The 20,701-nt window shown below is 39.9% G+C and overlaps 1 protein-coding gene across 1 annotated transcript in view; it reads right to left on the bottom strand.

The window, feature by feature from the left end:
• Window positions 1-20,701, bottom strand: part of csmd2 (CUB and Sushi multiple domains 2) — a 393,418-nt gene that overhangs the window by 102,165 nt on the left and 270,552 nt on the right. The window contains exons 26-32 of the mRNA XM_053492012.1: window positions 14,392-14,594; window positions 9,960-10,151; window positions 9,007-9,145; window positions 8,046-8,233; window positions 4,422-4,616; window positions 2,911-3,027; window positions 1,703-1,816 (exon numbers count right to left, since the gene is read on the bottom strand). Of these exons, the coding sequence (XP_053347987.1) occupies window positions 1,703-1,816; window positions 2,911-3,027; window positions 4,422-4,616; window positions 8,046-8,233; window positions 9,007-9,145; window positions 9,960-10,151; window positions 14,392-14,594 (1,148 nt within the window). The remainder of the gene's footprint in view (window positions 1-1,702; window positions 1,817-2,910; window positions 3,028-4,421; window positions 4,617-8,045; window positions 8,234-9,006; window positions 9,146-9,959; window positions 10,152-14,391; window positions 14,595-20,701) is intronic.

The following is a 20,701-nucleotide window of genomic DNA, read 5'->3' as shown; positions in this document are numbered from 1 at the left end:
GCGTCTGGCTTTCTTTCTACTTCTGGACTTCAACAAATACAGCTGAGCAAACCTCTAGCCATCCTCCAGAGCAAACTCCCAAGCATATTTTTGGCTAAAAAATGAGTTTTCGCACGAATATATGTTTTAATACAGATGGCCGTCAGATAAAAGTCACATGTGATTATGAATCGTGAAGATCATGAATCTTCATGACATGCAAATCCACCCAAGCCAAAAAAAAAACACAGAATTAAATAATGTTGCTTGTAATGTGAACATAGCCTTATCATATACAGGTAGTTCCCGACTTACGAACATCTGAGTTATGAATTTCCGCAGATACGAACGGACATAGATGTGAACAAATCACAGAAGTAACTCCCATGAATTGTACAAATAATAGACACTTCAGTGCAGTAGATTACAATACTTACCAATTATATACAGTACAATATTTTTACCATGTAAGTAAATGTATAAAATGTCCAAAGTCCAGAATATTGTATGTGTGTTATTGTGGTGGTGCAGGAAAAATGAGTCGGCCTCACTGGTTTTAATTAATCAGTCCGTAAGCACGATGATAGAAAATGGCTGTACTGTAAAGCTGTCCCAATGGTGAATAATCAGTCCAGTACAGTGGAAAACAGCTCTGAGACAAAATGGCATCTGGGATTCCCCTGATGATTTAAAGGTGCAGAGACAACACTGTGTGATGTCTCAATGTGTGCGATTCATTCCCTTAGGTACGATTATGTTTTTTGGCCACATGATGAGTGTGGGTAAAGAAGACAAAGATTTAGTCAAGTGGATTGGTATGCTTTACATAGTATATTCATGTTAAAGGCTTATAAGACTATAAGTTTGTCGGACTTAAGAACAAATCTTATGAGCAAACTTATGAGCGTGCCTCAGAAACGGAACACGGAGACTACCTGTACATAATGTGACTACAGCTTGTGTACAGTAGCAGTTCCTCTGTTGTAGGGAGATACATAAATGTATTTATATTCATCTAAAGTGAAAAAATATACAGTACTGTGCAAAAGTCTTAGGCACCATACTATATGCTGTACCAATTTTATTATATACTGTATGTTTATCATGTCTGCATAATTATGTACAAAATCATTCAGTATTTCCATATATAACTTAAAAAAATTATAAATAAATAACATTACAGGAGAATATATACATGGCTGTAAAAAAAATAAATATAGTACAAGACAGACCAGGTTTTTTTTCTTCTGAGAATATGAGTTCTTCTGGTAACTTTGTCACACTCATGCCTTACTACTTTTATGCAAATCCCAGGAGCGTACATTAGGTTTTTTGTTTCCATCTGAACAAAATTGGTACACAACATGCAGTAATATGGTGCCTAAGACTTTTGCACTTTAATGTATATTTAATGCTAGATTTAATGACATAAGAATACAGATGTGTTTTCCCCAGATAACAATAAAAATAAATGTCTGATCTCTATCTGATCATGGCACTGGTGAAAAAAAGCTCACTAGAATGTGAAGCAGCAATAAAATGAAACAACACTTTTAGTTATGAAGGTAATTGTTGCCAACATCCATATATGTTAGTAACTTACCTGGATATGTATAACCTTTGTCAATTCTTCTAATCGATTAAAACTTAACTAAAGAATGTTTGGTCCCTAGTAGTTGGCGACTTAGGGTATCATGTCATGTGGGAAAAGTGATAAGCTAACCTGAGTGAGACCCTGAGAGTGAGCTCAAGACCCGGGCATGTTGTGTTGGCCCGTCATAAACTTCCACCACATCATTTAGAGCCGTCTGGAAAAAGGCGAACTGGCTGAAGACAACTATCAGGAGCAGACCACATAGAGGGAGAGAGAAAGAAAAGAAGGATTGGTGGTGAAAAACACGAATGACATTTTTGACAAAGGCACATGTAAACAGACCTCACGAATCATGACTCCATACTCCTACAAACTATTTCAAAAACACATAAAGCAACCTGGGTCATGACTACGCGCTCAGTGTTTTCTCCGTCATTCAGAGCTGTTAGAAGTTGCCCATGAATGTGCCTTATCTATCTTGATTTCCACAGCATGTGGAAAAGCCATGTGAAAATATGCTCCTGTTTGGAAAAAAAAGCATGCTGTGATGCTGCAGGGCTCTCGAATCACCCAAATGACCTCTACCTTTTATGACATAGACAACAGCATCCTGTGGTCAAGTAGCACCTGCTGGTGTGAAATGAACTATAGCCGCATTCACAAACCCTCCAGCAGCTCCCGAGATCTCATTTACTTCCTTCATCAGATAGAGGGAGGGAGAAACAGCGAGCGAGCGAAGCTGTATGATACAATATGTCTAGGAAGGATTTTAGCCATGCAGGTCATTTTCAATGTTAAAAACAAACTCAACTTTTAGAAAGTTCATGCCTGAATTATTTAAATCAATGAGACACTCAGTTGTTTTCATTGTTAAAAAAAACTCTAGCTCTTTTTTGCCCCAAGATTTTTTATTTAGACTTTTTGGGCATTGGTGGCCTGGTTTCTCGTCTGGCATGAGGAAGGTTTGGGTTCGATTCCCACCTGATGCCCAAAATAATTAGAGGGTTGCATAACGCTACTTGTTTTTTGTTTTTTTTTAACAACAAAAAACAACCAATAAAAGATGTGAATTTGTGTTTTATAAATAATATAAGTCATGCAAGTATGATTGGTTAAAATTAAATAAAATTCAGTTCATCATATTGCCTTTTGTGCTGAAAATTAAAGGATATGGCGCCCCATTCTGTACAATCCTAAGCCCTAGTTTATTAAAAAACAGCAAAACAAATAATGGCTAAAATAGGCTTTAATCTAAGCTTTAAGGTCGACCCCAGGAAGTCATGGTGTATAAGCATAGTTAAAGCTTATTAACTGTCTTTTTGATTGTTTGTGCATACCATAATCGTTGGGCACAACCACTGAGTAGAGACACGTTCTCCCGCCGCTGTAGTTTCCAGGATAGCCAGGGGAGAGCACGACTCCCTCCAGCCCAGAGTACTGGCCACCACACAGTGCTGTAAAATATTCCCAGGCGAAAAGACCAAGAAAAAGACAGAGAAAAAGAGAGAACATATTTAACACTAATTTTCTCTCTTCCCCATCTTCTCTCCACTGCGCCCTCATTCTGCTGATCTTAAATTACTTTCCTAGGCTGATTGCAGAGCTGCTCTTGTGGATGTCCCCAGTGTTTGCCAAAGTGAAATTGCAATGTTTTCTAAGAGTCTCTGTGAATTAGACATGTCTTTCTCTCTCTCCAGGGAAACAGTGCACAAGACAGTACAATCCACAAGTGAACTAGTATGTATAGTTTTTTTATTTTTTTATTTTTTTACATTGATTATCTTATGTGTATGTGCTGTCATTTTGTATTGTAGGTGGTGGCACAGTGGCTTAGTGGTTAGCACTGCCACCTAAGAGATGGTAATATTTCACCAGTGGTCCCTGTTTGTATGTTCTCCCTGTGCTGGGTGGGTTTCCTCGTGGTTCTCTGGTTTCCTCTCATATTCCAAAGACATGTAGTGTAGGCTGACTGGCATTTCCAAACGTCCTATAGTGTATGATTGTGCCTGTGGGGGGGGTAGTGCCCTGCCATGTGTTTGGACCCCACCCCAGGTGTACCCCATTTTGTGCCTGGGAAACTATCCCTCATAACATGTTATAAATAATGAATGGACAGAAGGGATGTAATTTTAGAGACATTCATTTACAGTGCTGTGAAAAAGTATTTGTTGTATTGCATTTGTCCTTTTTTGTATTGCATATTTGTCACATTTAAAGTAAATGATTCATATCATCAAACAAATGTTAATATTACCCAAATATAACCCAAGTAAATATAAATAAGTCATCATTTAATTTATTAAGACAGATAAAAAATGTCCAAACCTACCTAACCCTATGTGAAAAAGTAAATTATCCAAAACACACCAGCAAAGCCACCTCCTAAATGCCTTTAAAAAAAGGTTTTGAAGCCTAGTCAAAGTACGAACTTATTAACCGATTAAGATCCTTAAACAGGCCATATGTGCTTGAAAACACGGAATTAATCCAATTCTGCAAAGTAGAATAGGCCTTAAATTCTCCCACAGTAATGTGAAAGACTCATTGATAGTTATCCCAAACACGCTATTGTATTTGTTGCTGCCAATGTGTCATAACCAGTTATTAGGTTTAGGGGGCAATTACTTACAGATTTTTGTTTTCATTAATAAAATATGCAAAAAAATAAATAAATAAAATAAAATACTTTCTAAATAAAAGTTATTTTATTATTATCAGGTCATACCATTCTGTCACTGATTGCTTTATATAGACTGATATGGTCAGCAGATCATCAAGTCCAGTCAAATGGCCTGACTTCCAGGGATTCATCACAGAAATACAGTATATAAGATTATAAGCCTGCTACCTATGCAAACAGGTTTAGGTTTGTTCCAGGTGGGTTTGCTATCAGCCCCCATGACACAGGTGAGGATGGCTTCTCCCTCCAGCGTATAGCCGCTATCACAGTAGTAGGTGACCGTTGAACCAAGCTTCAACTCCGTGCCAATTCGAGTCCCGTTCCGGACAAGACCTGGCTCGAAGCATGACTCTCTGGGGTTCTCTGTGTGAAAAAATAAATTGGGAAAGACATTGGGAAAGTAAAAAAAAGAGAAAGAGAAGGGAAGAATAGCAGGAGACAGAAAGGTCAAATGTGGATGATTTATGACTGCTTGTTAAGATCAATGATGTTGGAATAGTAGTGAACGAGTAGTGGGTCCGAAAACCAGTTAAAGGTCAGCATCAGGACAATTATGTTAATTATCAAAAGAAAGAAGTCTTAATTCAGACAAGATGCACTCTGTATATATAATGGCAAGCAAATATGTGTGCATGAGAAACCAATCTGATACAGACACACACACACACGTTGAGATGTTCTTTATGCTCTGATTCCCCCACCCTTTTGCCCTATCCTGATGAGGTGCACATTTGTTCTTGAAGCAGACACAGGAGAGATTGAAAGTGACACTAGGCTGGACAAGGACCTGCTGACTACACAGAACAGTCGCTCACACATTGAGGCTCCGTGCACACGAGTGTAAGAGAAGATTTGGAACCAAATTAGAAATCAATTGCCACTATGTAACCATGTGCAACCGATTTTATGTGCTTTCTATAAGACCTCTATAAGGAGAAGAAGAAAAAGAAGAAGAAGGGTCCATGCTTAACTGGAGCTTAAGTAACTTACTCACACAGGCTATGAGAGAAAAACAGGCTCATGCTCATGATGACTGAGAGCAGCAGCACTGACGCAGGCCTGCAATCTGCTCTACGCGGCCAAGCACACGAAACCTGCAGCCTGACAGCTGACATTAGCAAGCACCTGGCCTCACTGCACTCCCACACCACAAGCCTGCCGCTCGCCTGTAATTAAGACTGGACTATAGCTTTGGCCCTGAGGAGTAGCACAGGTGTGTGTGTGTATGTGCGTGGATGTGGATGTGTGTATCTGTTTGTGGCGGTATGCCCGATTGTGCTCGTGCATTGTAAGTGTTTGATCTGGCAGTGAGAACTGAGATGTAATAGAGTAGTCGTGACCATGTGTGTGTATGTGTGTTTATTTAACTATCGGTCAACCCTGCTGTGCCCCCATATTGCACCTCGGAGGCCAATCAAACCCAGCTGGAGGGTTGGGAAAAGCTGATTGGTCTGTTAAGAGGTTGATGGTGCCTGAAACCTGATCCAAGAACACTAGCCTAAATATCGGTGACCAACATGAGCCAGCGCCAAAGCAGACACACATGCCTGTTCGGAAGAAACTGGCCATAAACAAACAAGCTAAAGTGTGCATGTTTTCCACATTACTGCTCCACTGTAATTCATTAGTGAGGGAATCGGTTCCAGGACTTGTTGCATGGGAAGTGACACGACTGAGTCTGTTCGGTCTGCCAGATTAAGAGAAACCTGCTATTCTGCTGGAATAATAGAATAAGTAGATTGCATCATACAGTGTAAAACGAAAACAACAACTAACAAATATATAATTACATTATTTTTATTATTTCCAGATCATACCCTTCTGTCAATGATTATTTTATATAAACTGCAGGTTATCAGGTCCAGTCAAGTCCAGCTTGGCTTTCTTTAAAGACCACAGCGCTATAGTACTGTACACACAGTATATAAGATTATAAGGCTACACATAACTAAGTTGTACCATAACACAGAAATCTATTTTACTCCTCTTAGTACCCATCATTAATGGTGAAAACATTTAAAATGGTTAAAAGGTTAAAGCTAAAAATATGCTGATCAGCTTTAATGTAATCAGTAATTATCAGGTTATTATTTCAGCTTGAAGCCCACGTACATGTCTGCCTGTCTTCCTGTACGGCAGAAATATTCAGTTTAGCTTTTCTAATTAATATATATTTTGATGCAGGTGTTTGTTTACATTAAGCAAGTAGCTTATTAGTAGCTTATTTTAAAGTAGATAATTAAATCTGGCACATAACTGTTCATAACATCGCTTTTCCTCAACATTATTATTTCACTTATGGTGCAGGTTAAACTCCAGGCAGATATCTAAGCACTGCAAAAGTTTCATTACATTCAATCCAGAGAGGTTAACATGATGCTGTGCAGAATCTGGCTAGACATACATACATACATACAATACATACACAGACAGACAGACATACAGCTAGAAACTTTTCTAACACTGGTTTCTCATTTACAGTACTCTCATTTAACTCTACTACAAATTTATAACTGAAAGAGCGAGTTTTAACCAAAGTACAGACCAAACCTTTCTTTTATTTATATAGATACTGTGTAGGATTATAGCATCTATAAAAAGTTGTTTTGACATTAACATCAATACTTTATTACTCTTATGAAGTCAATAAAACAGAATGCAGCATGTCGTGTAAAAATACATCTTTCTGTGACTGACGACTATTAGTCTTAGTGTTTTCTGATACTTTCACATCTCTCTATCTCTCTCTCTCTCATAGTAGTAGTGGCAGAGCCAGCTCAGAGAGTTAAGAAACTGAGTTACTGATTGGCAGGTTGGAGGTTTAAGCCCCAGCTCCACCTGGTTGGCATTTGGTCGTGTCCTTGAGCACAGCCCTCAACCCTCTCTGCTCCAGGGGTGGGGTGCAGAGTATCACAGCTGACCCTGTGCTCTGACCCTAGCTACTCTGGGGTATTTAAAGGAAAAATTGTAGCGTAGTAATGTGTATAGGACAAATTAAGGCTTAACTTTTTTAAACTATTCATTCTTCAGATGTCTACAAAACATCCTCCACCTTTGTTGCTCCAGATTTTAATATGACACATGAATGGCTCATGTTTTTTGATCTACTGTAGCGGGTGTCCAGTATGTGATACATGGTTACTCGGGCTGTTTGGCTTAGGATTTAGGCCCACAATAGAACCAAACCAACCAGAACCAAAAAATAATTCTGTGATATGAATGAAACTACTGTTTTCAGCCGCTCTTAACAGAAAATTAATCAGCACTTTCTGACCAATCAGTCTGGACACCAAGCTGAATCAGAAATTGGCATCAGCACTGGCATCATACAGGACCATCTAAAGGGCATTTGTTCTCATTCCTTCAATCTTAGCATTAGTTTAAGCACTACAGCTTTCCTGTGTACGTCTAGCACCTCTTTTAAATTCAGTTCCGCATGATACCCATCAGCTGATAATTACATGGAGTGCAAAGTGGAATAAAGGGGAATTCACATCACATTTGAATAGCCTGTTTGTTGAGGAAACTACTTTGTACCACACTAATAATGGTTCTAAGTGCATGCAAAATAAGCAAATGAACACATTTAATGCAGGGTAAAAGGGCAGGTCAGGATTCAATAAGTATTTAACATTGTATCCTTTATATCATTTTATGGTATAAATGCCATATACAGTTAAATTCATCCATACATCCATTCCGTAGAGGAGCCATATGAATCCATGGAGTCCGCTCATATGGCTCCTCTACTGTAAACAACCGACTGCTTAAACCAGAAGGGTGGTGCCGTACCTGTGTATTGTAAGACAAAGCCATTACTGCTGAGCGAGGCATCACTTCGAAAGGCCAGGAAAAGTTTATTGGAGCTGCTTTCTATGCGATCTGGGACATCAGTACCGTAGAAGCTTCCCAACAACGGGCTGAGAGAGTCAGGTCCATCATAGATGTGCAGGAAGTCATAGCTGGGCTCTAGGCTAAAGCTATGGAGAGACAGGAAAATGAATGATGCTTAGATTTACAAGTGCTATTTGTCAAGTATTTTAGTGTGCATGCTCACTGTGAATGATTATGGGCCATACTCAGAGCTGAGTTAAGCACATTTAGTCACCATGTTTCAAGTTTGAGAATGAGTATATCTATATTCAGATTTCTGATCTAATTTATGACTTAAGCACTATTCATATTAATCCATCCATCCATTTATCCATCTAGGAACCTCTGTAGTCCAACAAGGGACAATAGAGGCCATTGCATTTATTCCCATTTTATGAACATACACGCATTTACACACTTTGGGAATGCCAATTAGCCTAATCTGCATGTCTTTGGACTGTGGGAGGAAACCAGATCACCTGGAGGAAACCACTTATAGTGTTGCCTACAATTGAATGTGCTTCCTTATAAGCTGCAGAGTTCATTTTCACATGCATATATTATTATCTTTTTGGTGTTTAATAATAAAATATATATACAGTATATCTACCGCTTGTATGTTCTTTGGTCAAAATTGAAACAATTTTTAAAACTCTGGCCTAAAGGGGAGTGCTTTTGTTTGAAGATGGTGGTCTAGACACTATTGAAAACTCTCAATGTGTAAAAGGTTTGAAAATTACATTTAATTTGCATGATTAAAAACTTAATCACATGCAAAAACCCAACTCTGAATATGCGATACCCATACTTTTCTAATATAGAGAGATTTTTGGACCTACAATGCAAAATTGTGTAAAGACACAACAAAGTGTTTGCTTACTGGTTAAAAGTGAGGGAGATAATGTAGTCTTGAGTGACAGTGACTGTCCAGTCACACTCTCTGCCATGAGGATAGGGCTCGGGGTATTCGGGGGATAAAATCAGCCCACTTGGGCCAGTAAGGTTTCCCCCACATGGAGCTGAAACACGGGGTATAAAAGCACGGTTTCATTTTAGGACAAACTGCAATACAACAATCAATACAACTGATTTGCCAAAGAGATACAGAGACAACAATTAAAGACCATCGGCGTTATGCAGGTATAAAAGCTACAGGAATTTAACTTAAATATTTACACTTTACCATCTGCATTTTTTGCTACAAATCATTTTGACAGATAAATTGTGTTCGTTTGATGATTCCTTGTTGCAAAACTCAAAATTGATCATCCTTTCTACTTTTCATATTTACTTTTATCTTGAATTATTTCGACTTTTATTTTTCTGTGCATTTTATTCAGTTGATTTTATATACCATTTATTTTTATTAGATAAACTTGGTCACTGCAACTGTGCAGAAAATGAATTTATATGAGATTCAATCTATTCACTTTGGTAGCACAAAAATCTCTGTATTGAGCCAGCAGGCAGAAGATGCTAATTTCTGTTGACATCTGGTGCTGGGTTTTTACATATATCCCTAGAAACGCCCCTGGATTTGTTTGTGGTGAGCCTCAGCTTCCATGCAAGCTCAATGTGGTTTTAATTGAACGAGGCAGCTAATTACACACTCTTAATTGCTGTTGTTAATTACCATCACTTTCAAAAGAAAAAACTTAGAATTCACAAAAGTCAAGCTTTGCCAAATACAGATTTTCACTTTTGGTACTATCTAATCTTTTTAATTAACTTTTTTTTTTAAGTCCATTTTTTTTAAATATTTAAACTTTTCAAAGATTAAAAAAAATAATAATAATAACCACGACATCCCTGTGTAGTGCTGATGGAGGTCACCTGAGCATGTAGGTGGTTCAGGTTGCCAGAAGAAACGGTTGTTGATCTCGGTGCAGGTGATCTTAGTGGCTCCCTGTAGGATGTACCCAGGGTCACACTGGAACAGCACGTAGTCCCCCGGCTCTCTACTGTCCCCACTGCGTGTGCCGTTAGTAGGAAACCCAGGGTCATTACAGGATGTAGCTGTGGACACTACAAAAGAAAAAAAAACCTCTTCATTCTCCTGTGCAGTTTAACACTTAGCAAAGATTTCCCAATAATTCACGTCATGAAATTTCAATTTTATAGCAATACAAATGTAAATATAGAAAATCTATAGTGCTGTATTATCCACAGTGTCTACTTTCAAGGTTCAACTCCGACATACACTATTAAAATGTTGAGAATCATTATTTCCAGTGTACTGTATGTCTGAGAAGGAATTGGTTGCAAAATACTGATACATTTAACAAACATTAAAAATGAATTTATGCTAAAACAGATTACACAAAAGTTGTAAGTCCGACCGAGTAATCTGATTGGACGAGAGGCATTCCACGAGTGCTAATGATAATGCATACAGTAACAGCGCTTGGATATTTAACTATACATATCACTCCGTGTCACTAGTGTTCTAACAGTTGTTTATCACACTAAATATGGGTGAAAGTAGGTTATTAGGGTTTGCGGTACTGGAAAGAAGGGAGACCAGCTACCTTCTAAAACAAAAGCAATTTCAGCAGGAAGAACAAATTCTGTGAATTTAGAACTTCATGTCACCTTAAACAACACTGTGTTTCCTTAGAACACAATCCTTCTAAGTCATTACGAATTGCCTCTGAACCATCTGTTATTCTGTTTATGGCTAATACAAGCTACAAAGTTAACTAGCTTCTAACAAAAAGCTAAATCCAATATCCCACTCTAAACGCTGATCAAGGGCACTACTTGGTGTCTGGAACAAGAGTTATCGCACTTATATCGCAGTTATAAGCACCCTATCGCACTAACTTTCCATTTAACACTATTTGAGATTCAACCACAGAACCCTGGAAGTTTGCGGATACACTGGTACCTTGGCATACAATTTAAACCGTTCTGGAGGCGGGTTCTTCCGAAAATAAAAGGTGTGTTTGGTTTGTTTTGGGTTGGCTCATATGTTATCAAATTTCTGTTCTTAAGGCAAAAATCCGTAAGGCCGAGGTACCACTGTATTGTTAAGTGCAAGTAGAAATATAATGTAAATTTTGCAAGTTTCTCAGGACTGGCCACCAGCTTTATTGTTTTGATATTCTTTACAACAGAACTCCGTCTTATGTGATATTGTGTACAGTACATATACAGTAGGCTAATGATCAGATCACTTGGATCAGGATGTTTGTCAAAACGTAAGAGACAAACAGAAAGGAGGGATTTATATCATGAACCAAACGCCCTGAGTGAACATGTATCAGGTACATGAATGGTTGAGCCATTCGCATGTAATATGGAAATCTGGAGCAAAGAAATGTGTGTGAGGGGGATGAAGGACTAGTCCCAGTGCACCACATTGTCAAAAATTTGGAAAAAAACAAAAGAGTCAAAACCGTGAACATAGGGCATTGAACCATCATTCCAAGACAATTTGGTGCTGTCATTTCTAGAGAATCATAGTGTTGCAAAGCAGACAGATTAGCCTCGCGTTGGATGTTGGAAGTCTCTGTCCTGGCAGCGCACAGCTCACATCAGTTCCAGTCAGAAGAGTCTTATCCATACACTTATTTATTCAAACATCTGCACACATTCTGCACGTAAGTGCCTCATGCTAATTCAAATTTAGATGCAGAAACGCAAAGGGCTTTGAAAGATATATAAATAAATAAAATAAAAACACAAAAGACATGCAACTTTTTCTCCTTTGTGAGTTTTTTTTTCCTTTTTGTGAAGGTTTTTTTTGGCATATCTAAATACATTCAGAAAACATGTCAGAAGAGTCCGTGTGATAAGCGTACTGTAGCAGGACTGGTTGCCTCAAAAGTGGTTTAACTACAGACAAAATGTTAGCTGAGACAGACTGGTCTGTAGTACATTCTTAGTTAGTAAGTCTGTGATGTTTGTAATACTTGTGCTTACATTGGCGCTGACAACTAGAAGATTCTGGTAGCTGCATGAGTTCATCTTTCCCCCCAAAACTAGCAGCAGCCTTCACTTGAGAATGATGGAGGCTACATGTGCAAATTCTACAATCTGCTATTGGCATTGCAGGACGCAAATGAACAGGTGTGGTGTGAAAATAAACAGATGGAAATCCACTGAAGGGGCACGGTATTGTCACTCAAATCCTTTAACGCCAGTTGTGTTGGCTGAAACCAATCAGATTGCAATCTTCTCCAGACTATGTGCAGATTGAGACTGCTTTATGTCCAGCTGTTCCTGCACAGCTCCTTACCGCTGGATACAAGAATTCCTGATTAGATAACTCTGTTCCTCTAGGGTCTCTTTTACGTGGTCTAGAATGCTAGACTACTACTGTACTAGTCTACAATTTTGAGCTAAAAGCATCTTGAAGTACAGAATGTTTCTTATGAACCAATATCCTACTCACTTTGACATAACCAACCATGATGCGATTCATATCCAATTTTCAACCCTAATGTGACAATTTAATTCAGTTGTTTTTCTATAGCGCTTATATCGATGTCCATTGTCGCAAAATTATGGTATATGTATTAATCAGTTAGCACAGTTGCCTGGGGTCTGGGTTCGATTCCCGGCCAGGTCCGATTCCCGTCTCTGTGCTTGGAGTTTGTTCGTTCTCCCCATGCTTGGTGGGTCTCCTCCGCGTACTCCCGTTTCCTCCCGCAGTCCGAAGACATTCAGATTAATCTAACTGGTGTTCCCAAATTGCCCGTAGTATGTGAATGAGTGTGTGTACGTGTGTCTGCGCCCTGCGATGGATTAGCACCCCGTCCATGGTGTACCCTGTCTTCTGGTTTAAGTATCCTGGGATAGGCTCCAGGTATCCTGTATACACTGCAACCCTGTAGACAGGATGAAGTGGTATAGACCACTGAGTGGTATAGAGTGAGATGTATAAATGAAAATAATCAGATTGTCACTGATGAGCAAGCCAAGGGCAACAGTGGTAAGGAAAAACCCCCGGAGATGGCAAAAGGAAGAAACCTTAAAAAGGAACCAAACCCGCCAGGAAATCAATCCTCATTTGGTAGATATTTAAATTTAGGCATTTGATGGATGTCCTTATCCAGAGCATTTGTATTTCATGACACATGTTGAGGAGGTGCTCAAGGGCCCAACAGGGACAACTTGGTAGTTATGAGATTTGAACCTAGGACCTTCTGAACCAGAGTCCACTGCCTTAACCACTGAGCCACCCCAGACCCTATCACATACAGTTGATATCACATATCAGATGGGGTCCACTTTGGTTATTGGAGGCTCAGGTACCAAACCGTTTGTGGGAATTTCAGTCCTGAACTGTTGAGCGACTACAGTCACAAATCATCAGAGAACAGCTGTCTGCATCAACTGAGTCAGAGACCATCATCATGGTAAAGTGGACCGCACGCATAAAACGTATTAGATTTTTTACCTTATGGCTGTCTGAACGCACAAGAGAGAGAGAGAAGCACACACAGACAAACACACACACACACACATAACGCACACACAGTAAAGGCGAGAGATAAAGAGAAAGAGAGTGTATGAACCAGCACGGGGTTGTGTTGATTTAGTGCGCGCCCACACATAACGCACACACTTAACGACAGAGAGGGAGAAAACAGATTTTTTAACTTACTAATGAGACTTTCTTTTGCTTAACACGCGCACACATGTTATAAAGAACAGAAAAACAAGAACAGCATTCAGGATACATGATACTCGTTGCTCGTAAACCAAGACCTGCTCGTTTTTTAAGTCAAAATTTATTAAAAATCTTTGCTCGTTTTGCGGAACACTCGCAATCCGAGGTTTCACTGTATATATAAATGTATGACAGTCAGATCGGACTTTAATGAGAATTTTTGCTTATGTGCATGCATAGGGCACGCTCCCATCAAAATTTCTCCTCATTCTTTACATTAATCTCTCTTTCTATTTGCCTAGTGGACCAACTCAGGGAGGACAAAGACTATCCTATTCGGCTAAGACACATGCCCATTGCCGACCATATCTTCTTCTGCTCATGCAACATAGGGATGATGTCAGAGGATTGGAAGAATACTCCTCTTCTGCTTATGGTCCACATACGAGTTCCCAGATGCCCATGATTGTCCCCAGTGCTGCTATGATTGATTTGAAAATGCGGGTATGCCATCCCTCCCCTCCTGAGAGAGCATAGCCGATCTGCTTCTATACTCCCGGAAATATAAAATCTTCTGATCTCAGGATGTTAGGGTGAACACAATTCCTTTGCGCTACTCAGGAGACCACATATGAACCAAAAACTCACCTGAGAACTGCAAAGCGAAGCCCTGCTTGCTGGTAAAGAAGTCGGTAGTGAACTGCAGGCTGATAGAGCTGAAGGTGCTGTGGAGGTCCAGAGGCAGGGTGGAGCCGCTCAACTCTTTGAGAAGTACACCTCCATCCTGAGGCCCGTCCCAGATCCGCAACACATCATGCACCTCCTCCGTGTGGAACACCAGAAAGTGCAACCTGAATGCACACACACACACAGAGGACAAAAATCAGACACAGTTACTGAAATGCACAACGATCATCTATCAACAGCTAAAGTGTGATTGTGCTGACAGAATGGGGATTGCATCCTTGTTGAAATGACTATGTACACAGATTTAGTTCTCCGAGAAGACATTTTCTGAACTGGTTTTGCCGGATGTTTTATTGCTCCACAGATGAAGGTACATAGATGATAACGCCAGCTATGGAACAGCTGGACTCTGAAAGTGACACTTGATCCGCTAGGTAAATAGGACGAGAGAGAGATTGATGCAGGAGCCGAGGAGAGGTTTCAGTGACAGATGGCAAATGCAAACATGAGGCTGAAATAAATAAAGTGTTGCCGGTGCACAGGAGTCAGAAGATGCAGCAGCTGCTGGTGATGAACCTCAGGTTTAAAGAAAAGGAAAACATGCTAGATAGAGAGAGAGAGAAAGAGAGAAAGAGATGATAAAAGAAGCCTGCTTGAAAAGTCTGTATGAAAGAAAAAGTCTGTCTTTTGTATCATCTCCACTGAGGACAAAACATTACCTTTGTTGTTGCATTTTTATTTATCGTCATCTTCCCTGACAGAAAGAAAGAATGTGATGGACACTGACAAGAAATTTGCGCCGCCGAGCAACAAAAAAGCCCATTATACTTGAAACGTATCCTTTTCTTCGTTTGTTTTTGTAAAAGCAGGGTCACCTTTTTGAAATTGTGCAACGGGGTATGACTTTACTTCCAAGTCCGTGTTTAAGAAATAAAATAAGTAATAGAGGCAGTAACACTACAATAGAGAAGAAGAGCTGTGGCAAAAGAATAGCAAACAACGCAGTCATTTATACCGCTAGAACTTGACACACAGGAAGTACTGGGTTTGTTTCTTTAACACTATTGCAAGTGATGTATTTTAGAGGATTTGGAGTAAAGATGCTGCTGTGAAGAGAAACACATAAGGAAGAGAACGATTAATAATAATATTAATTAATAATAATAAAACATATCTTTCACCCCAAGTGTAGAGTTAGCCAGTCTAGTGTGGCTGGTGTGCTATTGATAGTCATTTAAATCTATTTTGCTGACAGATTGGTTGGTTATAAAGAGCTGAATCAGCACATCTGAGCTCCTGGGCCCACTTTATCCACACGGCCCAATCTGTAACCTCATCAGGAACTCACAACTCAGCCTTCCGCTAAAATATCCCATGAGACCGTGCAGAGCAGGTGTTTACTCACGGACCTGCATCACAGTGCATGCGTCTTGTGATCATACATTCTAATAGTTATATTGGAACACCTTTTCCTTTGGTTATGGACATGCCATCATTTTTATAAGCAATTTCAGAACCTTTATTTCCATCCAGAGTTGCATTCATTTTTCTCCAAGATCTTATGACTGATGACAGAAAAGAAGATTCGCTGCAAAATGTCTTCTCTAGGACATCCCAAAGATTCTCAATGACGTGAGAATGGGGCTAAGGTCTGGACTCTGTGGTGGTCAATCCATGTGTGAAAATGTGGTCTCATGCTCCTTGAATCACTCTTTCACAATTTGAGCCCGACTTATGCTGGCATTGTCATCTTCGAATACCTCCGTGCTATCCGTGGAAGAAAGAATCCATTGATGGAAATACCTGGTCAGTCAATATACAGTACTCAGGTGTCTTCTTTTTTTGGACACATAACATAGGGAACCGTAGACCTGACCAACAGAACCACCCCAGATCATAACGCTGCTTCCACAGGTTGTCCCTATTTGCACTAGGCATGATGTGTGCATCACTTTATCCGCCACTCTTACCCTAATACATCAACCATTTGGACTCATTAGACCACATGATCGTTTTCCATTGTTCCACAGTCTATTCTTTATGCTCCCTAGCAAACTAAAGTCTTTTTCTTTTCTTGCTTGGACTCATTAATAAGTGTTTTTGTTAAGGCTACACAGCTGTTTAGTCCCAATCCCTTGAGGTTTATTCACATCTTACTCTTACTACTAATTATAGCAGTAAGTTCTACCATATTATTTATGATTCGATCTAACCCAGGGGTCGGCAACTTTTAGGACTCGGAGAGCAATTTTAACCCGTTTCGCACAGAAAAGAAAACACAGGGTGCCACATATTTTATATAACAAAATATATTTTCATATATTTATGAAATCTATGAACTGCTACAGAGAAAACGAAATAAAATTTTTCAACATGCAACAAAAACATTTTGAACTCCGTCTATCCTATATGTCTATTTGAGTCCTCCTAGTATTTATAAAATAAAAAACAAACTTAAATTTCCAAACCAAAAATGTCGTCTGCTTTTGTGTGCTTTCGCATGTCCTGGAGCATGCAGTGAGCTGTCAACCTAAATGAAACCAGTACACAATAAATAAAAAATAAATAAATAACAATAATAAATAAAAATAAAAAATCAATAAATCGGGTGTCGGCTGTTGTGATGCATATTTTGAGCGACGAAAAAATTAACACATTTTATTTTAACGTTACAAGATTACTAGGATCTTCAAGTATAGAATTACATTTACATTCTCCCATCATTCTCGTTCAGGACCACATTTCTTCCACCACTATCCTTTATGTGTTTTACTTATGCGTCTTCAGTTATTGACCCAATTTAAATAGTTTAATGGCGTCATCATCCCATCAAAGGCTCTCACCAATTGGAAAGCTCTTAACTACGTATAAAGTTCAGTTGTTCTCCCAACTCAAATCTGTGATCTGTGCATGTGTTACACAACCCATGAGACAATACCAAGATGCAAGTGCGTTCGAGTACAAAAAGCTTCGGCGAAAAAGTACGACGAGTCAGAACGAATGAGAGATGACATGAACAAGGGGCTCCGTTTCTTCCAGCGGCGAGCATTAAGTCCTCGCGTGGAAACGTTCTGCCCGTCTCGCCAGCTGTCACGTTTATCAGCGGATCAGGCGCACACAGCTCATCTGTGGTGTGATTCAGACAGCCTGAATCTCATCTCTACTGTCTAATGCTGTGGATGTGTGCACCCGGAGAGGCAGCGCACAAAGCAGCTGTGCTAACGCACACCCTGATACCAATGCTCTGAGGATGCAAGAGCAGGCAAGAGAAGAGGAGAAGGCGATAAATAAAAGCAGATTAGCAAAGAAGAGGAAGGAGCGGAGGAGAGGTGGGGGAGCGGAGAGGAAGAAAAAAAACAAGATGATAACAGTAAAGAGGAGAGTAGAGAATTTAATAAGGAAGGTAAAATAGAGAGGAGAAATGAAAATAAAAGAGAAAAGGGGATATGGAAGGTATAAAAAGGTGAGAAGATGGAGAGAGGAGAAGCAAGAATAGAAGTTAGAAGAACAGAAGAGGACAGGAGGTGAATGAGATTTGCTTCACGACTGCTGATGAGCCGCTGGATCCTCTCGGCTCTGACTCAGGCGTGGAAAGCCAGTTTCGGTACAGCGGCTTTACTGACTGTCTAATCCTACACGCTTGAGACACACTAGAGCTCAAACATGTGTGTGTACGTGAGTGTGTGAATGTATCAAAAAGTCGCTCTTGGAAGCAATTATCACCTTTCCGAAAACACAGTCGGATCAGGAGTGGAAATGAGGCCGCGATGAGAAGATGAAAGAGGCATGAAAGGTATTCGTCTCCTCCCGCAAGCCTTGGGATGTGTTGCATCCCTTCAGTGTAAAACTCTTTCCTAATCCTACAACTAAATACCCACAACACCTCTAGTGTGTCTCAATGCTCGTACTCCTTCATCAACTTCACAATACTAATGAGACATTTCTGTGTAATACAAGAAAAAATAAAGTCCTCCTTATATCGAATTGACTCTCCATGCAACTCTATCATCTCCGTACTGCTGAGGCGAGTCCCGTCTTTCTCAGCGTGGCATGTATGTTCCTGCACCACTCTCCCACACACACACACAAACCTTGGTCCTGTCTTATTACAGCCTTTACATTGGTGGTTGAGTTGTCCCAGTCCTAATGCATTGCAAATAATCTTGAATAATTAATCGTGCAAGATGGGATCAAAAGAATGTAAGCATACCTTACAGTAAGCAGGTTAGATAATCATATAGCCATGCAGCCAAACACAAACCCACACATGAACACACACCCACACATAGTAACACCATAACATCAATGGTGAGCTATTTATTTTTAGAGTCTTTGCTGCTAAGAAAACTGTTCACAGGATTGAAATCATACACTATGTGCTCAAAAGTATGTGGACCATCCCAATCCTACATTGTCTAGCATGTCTTCCCACTAAGGGATTGCGATTTCTCCTTCACTGCAACTAAGAGGTCCAGACGTGTTCCAGCATGACGCGACACAAAACCCAGGTGCATGAAGACATGGTTCACAAACCCGAGATAGGGGAATTTTAAAAGTCCTGCACACGATCCGACCTCTCCCAAATGAACACCTTTGGGATGAACTGGAATGCTGACTGCATCCCAGGACTCCTCATCAGAGACTCCAAAACCCAAATTCAAGCGAAAAGCCTTTCACACAAGAGTGGGGATTCATAAAACCGCAAAGGGTGACTGACTCTAAAATGGGATGTTGAAAATGGTTTAGTGTGATGGTCAGGTGTCCAAAAGCGCCAAAAATGATGAATCCATTCAGAGGACCAAATCCTTCAGAAAAAGATAACATTATTCTTTCCTGGTAATGTGTTAGCATGAATGAATACATAACTATGAGTAATAATAATAACCCTTCTATACATTAATTTCAAAGAGCAATTTTGACAAGAAAATCCACATACATCTCCTGGGCTTTAGTAGGGATCTCATGAAACTTCACAAGCCTCTCACCAATAAGGCCAAATAACTGCTGAATTATTGGACGTCTCAATTCTTTCTGTAGAATCGGAAAAGAAAAACTATACATTTTTCTCCGTCCTGGCACTTGTAGGGTCACTCCTGAGACACTGAGGCACTCCCCAAAGTCTCTCCTGCTTCTCCCTGATCTCGTGGCCACAGGAAACTAATGGCGAGGTTGCACCATGACGAGAAGAACGCTTTTTACTAGGCAGGAGAAATTCGGAAAGATTGAGATGTTCAGGAAAGAGTTGGCGAGATCAAGGAGAGCATTGCTGAGAACTCCCTCTGGAGGCTCACGTGACTCTGCCGGTGTTCTCTAAGGTCTCTCGTCTGGCACTCCTTACCTCTTCATGTTCCCATGCGAGAGCTTCTCATTCTCGCTACGAGATCAGCGGAAATTCCTTATTCTCGCCATACACTCAGAATGAACTCAACAACAACTCCTTGTCCTCGTCAAAGGTCTACTCAAATGCACACATTAATGTAACACCTTAAAGAATCTGTCAAACTCCCATAGTAAACTACAACTCATTTCACAGATATAATGACCAGATGATGAATAATCGTCATTACCAATGAGGAGTGTACTGGAGTGTAACATGGCCAGTAGGATGGACTGATATGCTGAACGTATATGTTGCAGGGTATTTGCCTCCGGCATTTACTAAAGGCATAATGCATCCTGATCCCTACTGTACATAAATTCCTGTAATAAACTGCTTTAATGTTACTTCATTTTTTTTGTTTGCTAATATACTCCTTTGCAAAAAATACCATCGTTCCTGAGTCCATTGAGAAAAAAGGAAAAGTGTTTTACTGCAAGGTTGAAACAGATCTATTTGTAACAAATCATAAGCCCCTTTTACACAGCCTGTTCAAGGCAGAATACTGAGCCATTACTGCGCCTCAGCACTCTGTATGAAAGGAATGGAGAAAATTGGGGGTTTGTTGTTGTTGTGACTTTAAGCTGGGAGCAAAGGCCAGACAAGATCTGTGTGAAAGGAAGAACGAGAGTCTGACATATTAAGACGTGTGATGTGTGTGACCTGCCAGTTAGTAGCTAACCCACAAATATATTGTATAGAGTAGATCAGATGTACCCGGAGTACCTGGATAGTGCCAAAGACGTAGCGCATCAACAAAGGACTGAAGGATCAACTGAGATTAAGACTAATCAGCAGGGACAGTCATCTAGTTTAGGTTAGCATTAACCTATTTAAGTGCAGTGGTACCTCAGCAAACACATTCCCAGCATTGCCAATGTTTCAACTTAGGGA

The sequence above is a fragment of the Clarias gariepinus genome, chromosome 3, assembly GCF_024256425.1.
Source record: "Clarias gariepinus isolate MV-2021 ecotype Netherlands chromosome 3, CGAR_prim_01v2, whole genome shotgun sequence".
NCBI lineage: Eukaryota > Metazoa > Chordata > Actinopteri > Siluriformes > Clariidae > Clarias > Clarias gariepinus.
This window is presented reverse-complemented; position numbering and strand designations above follow the sequence as displayed.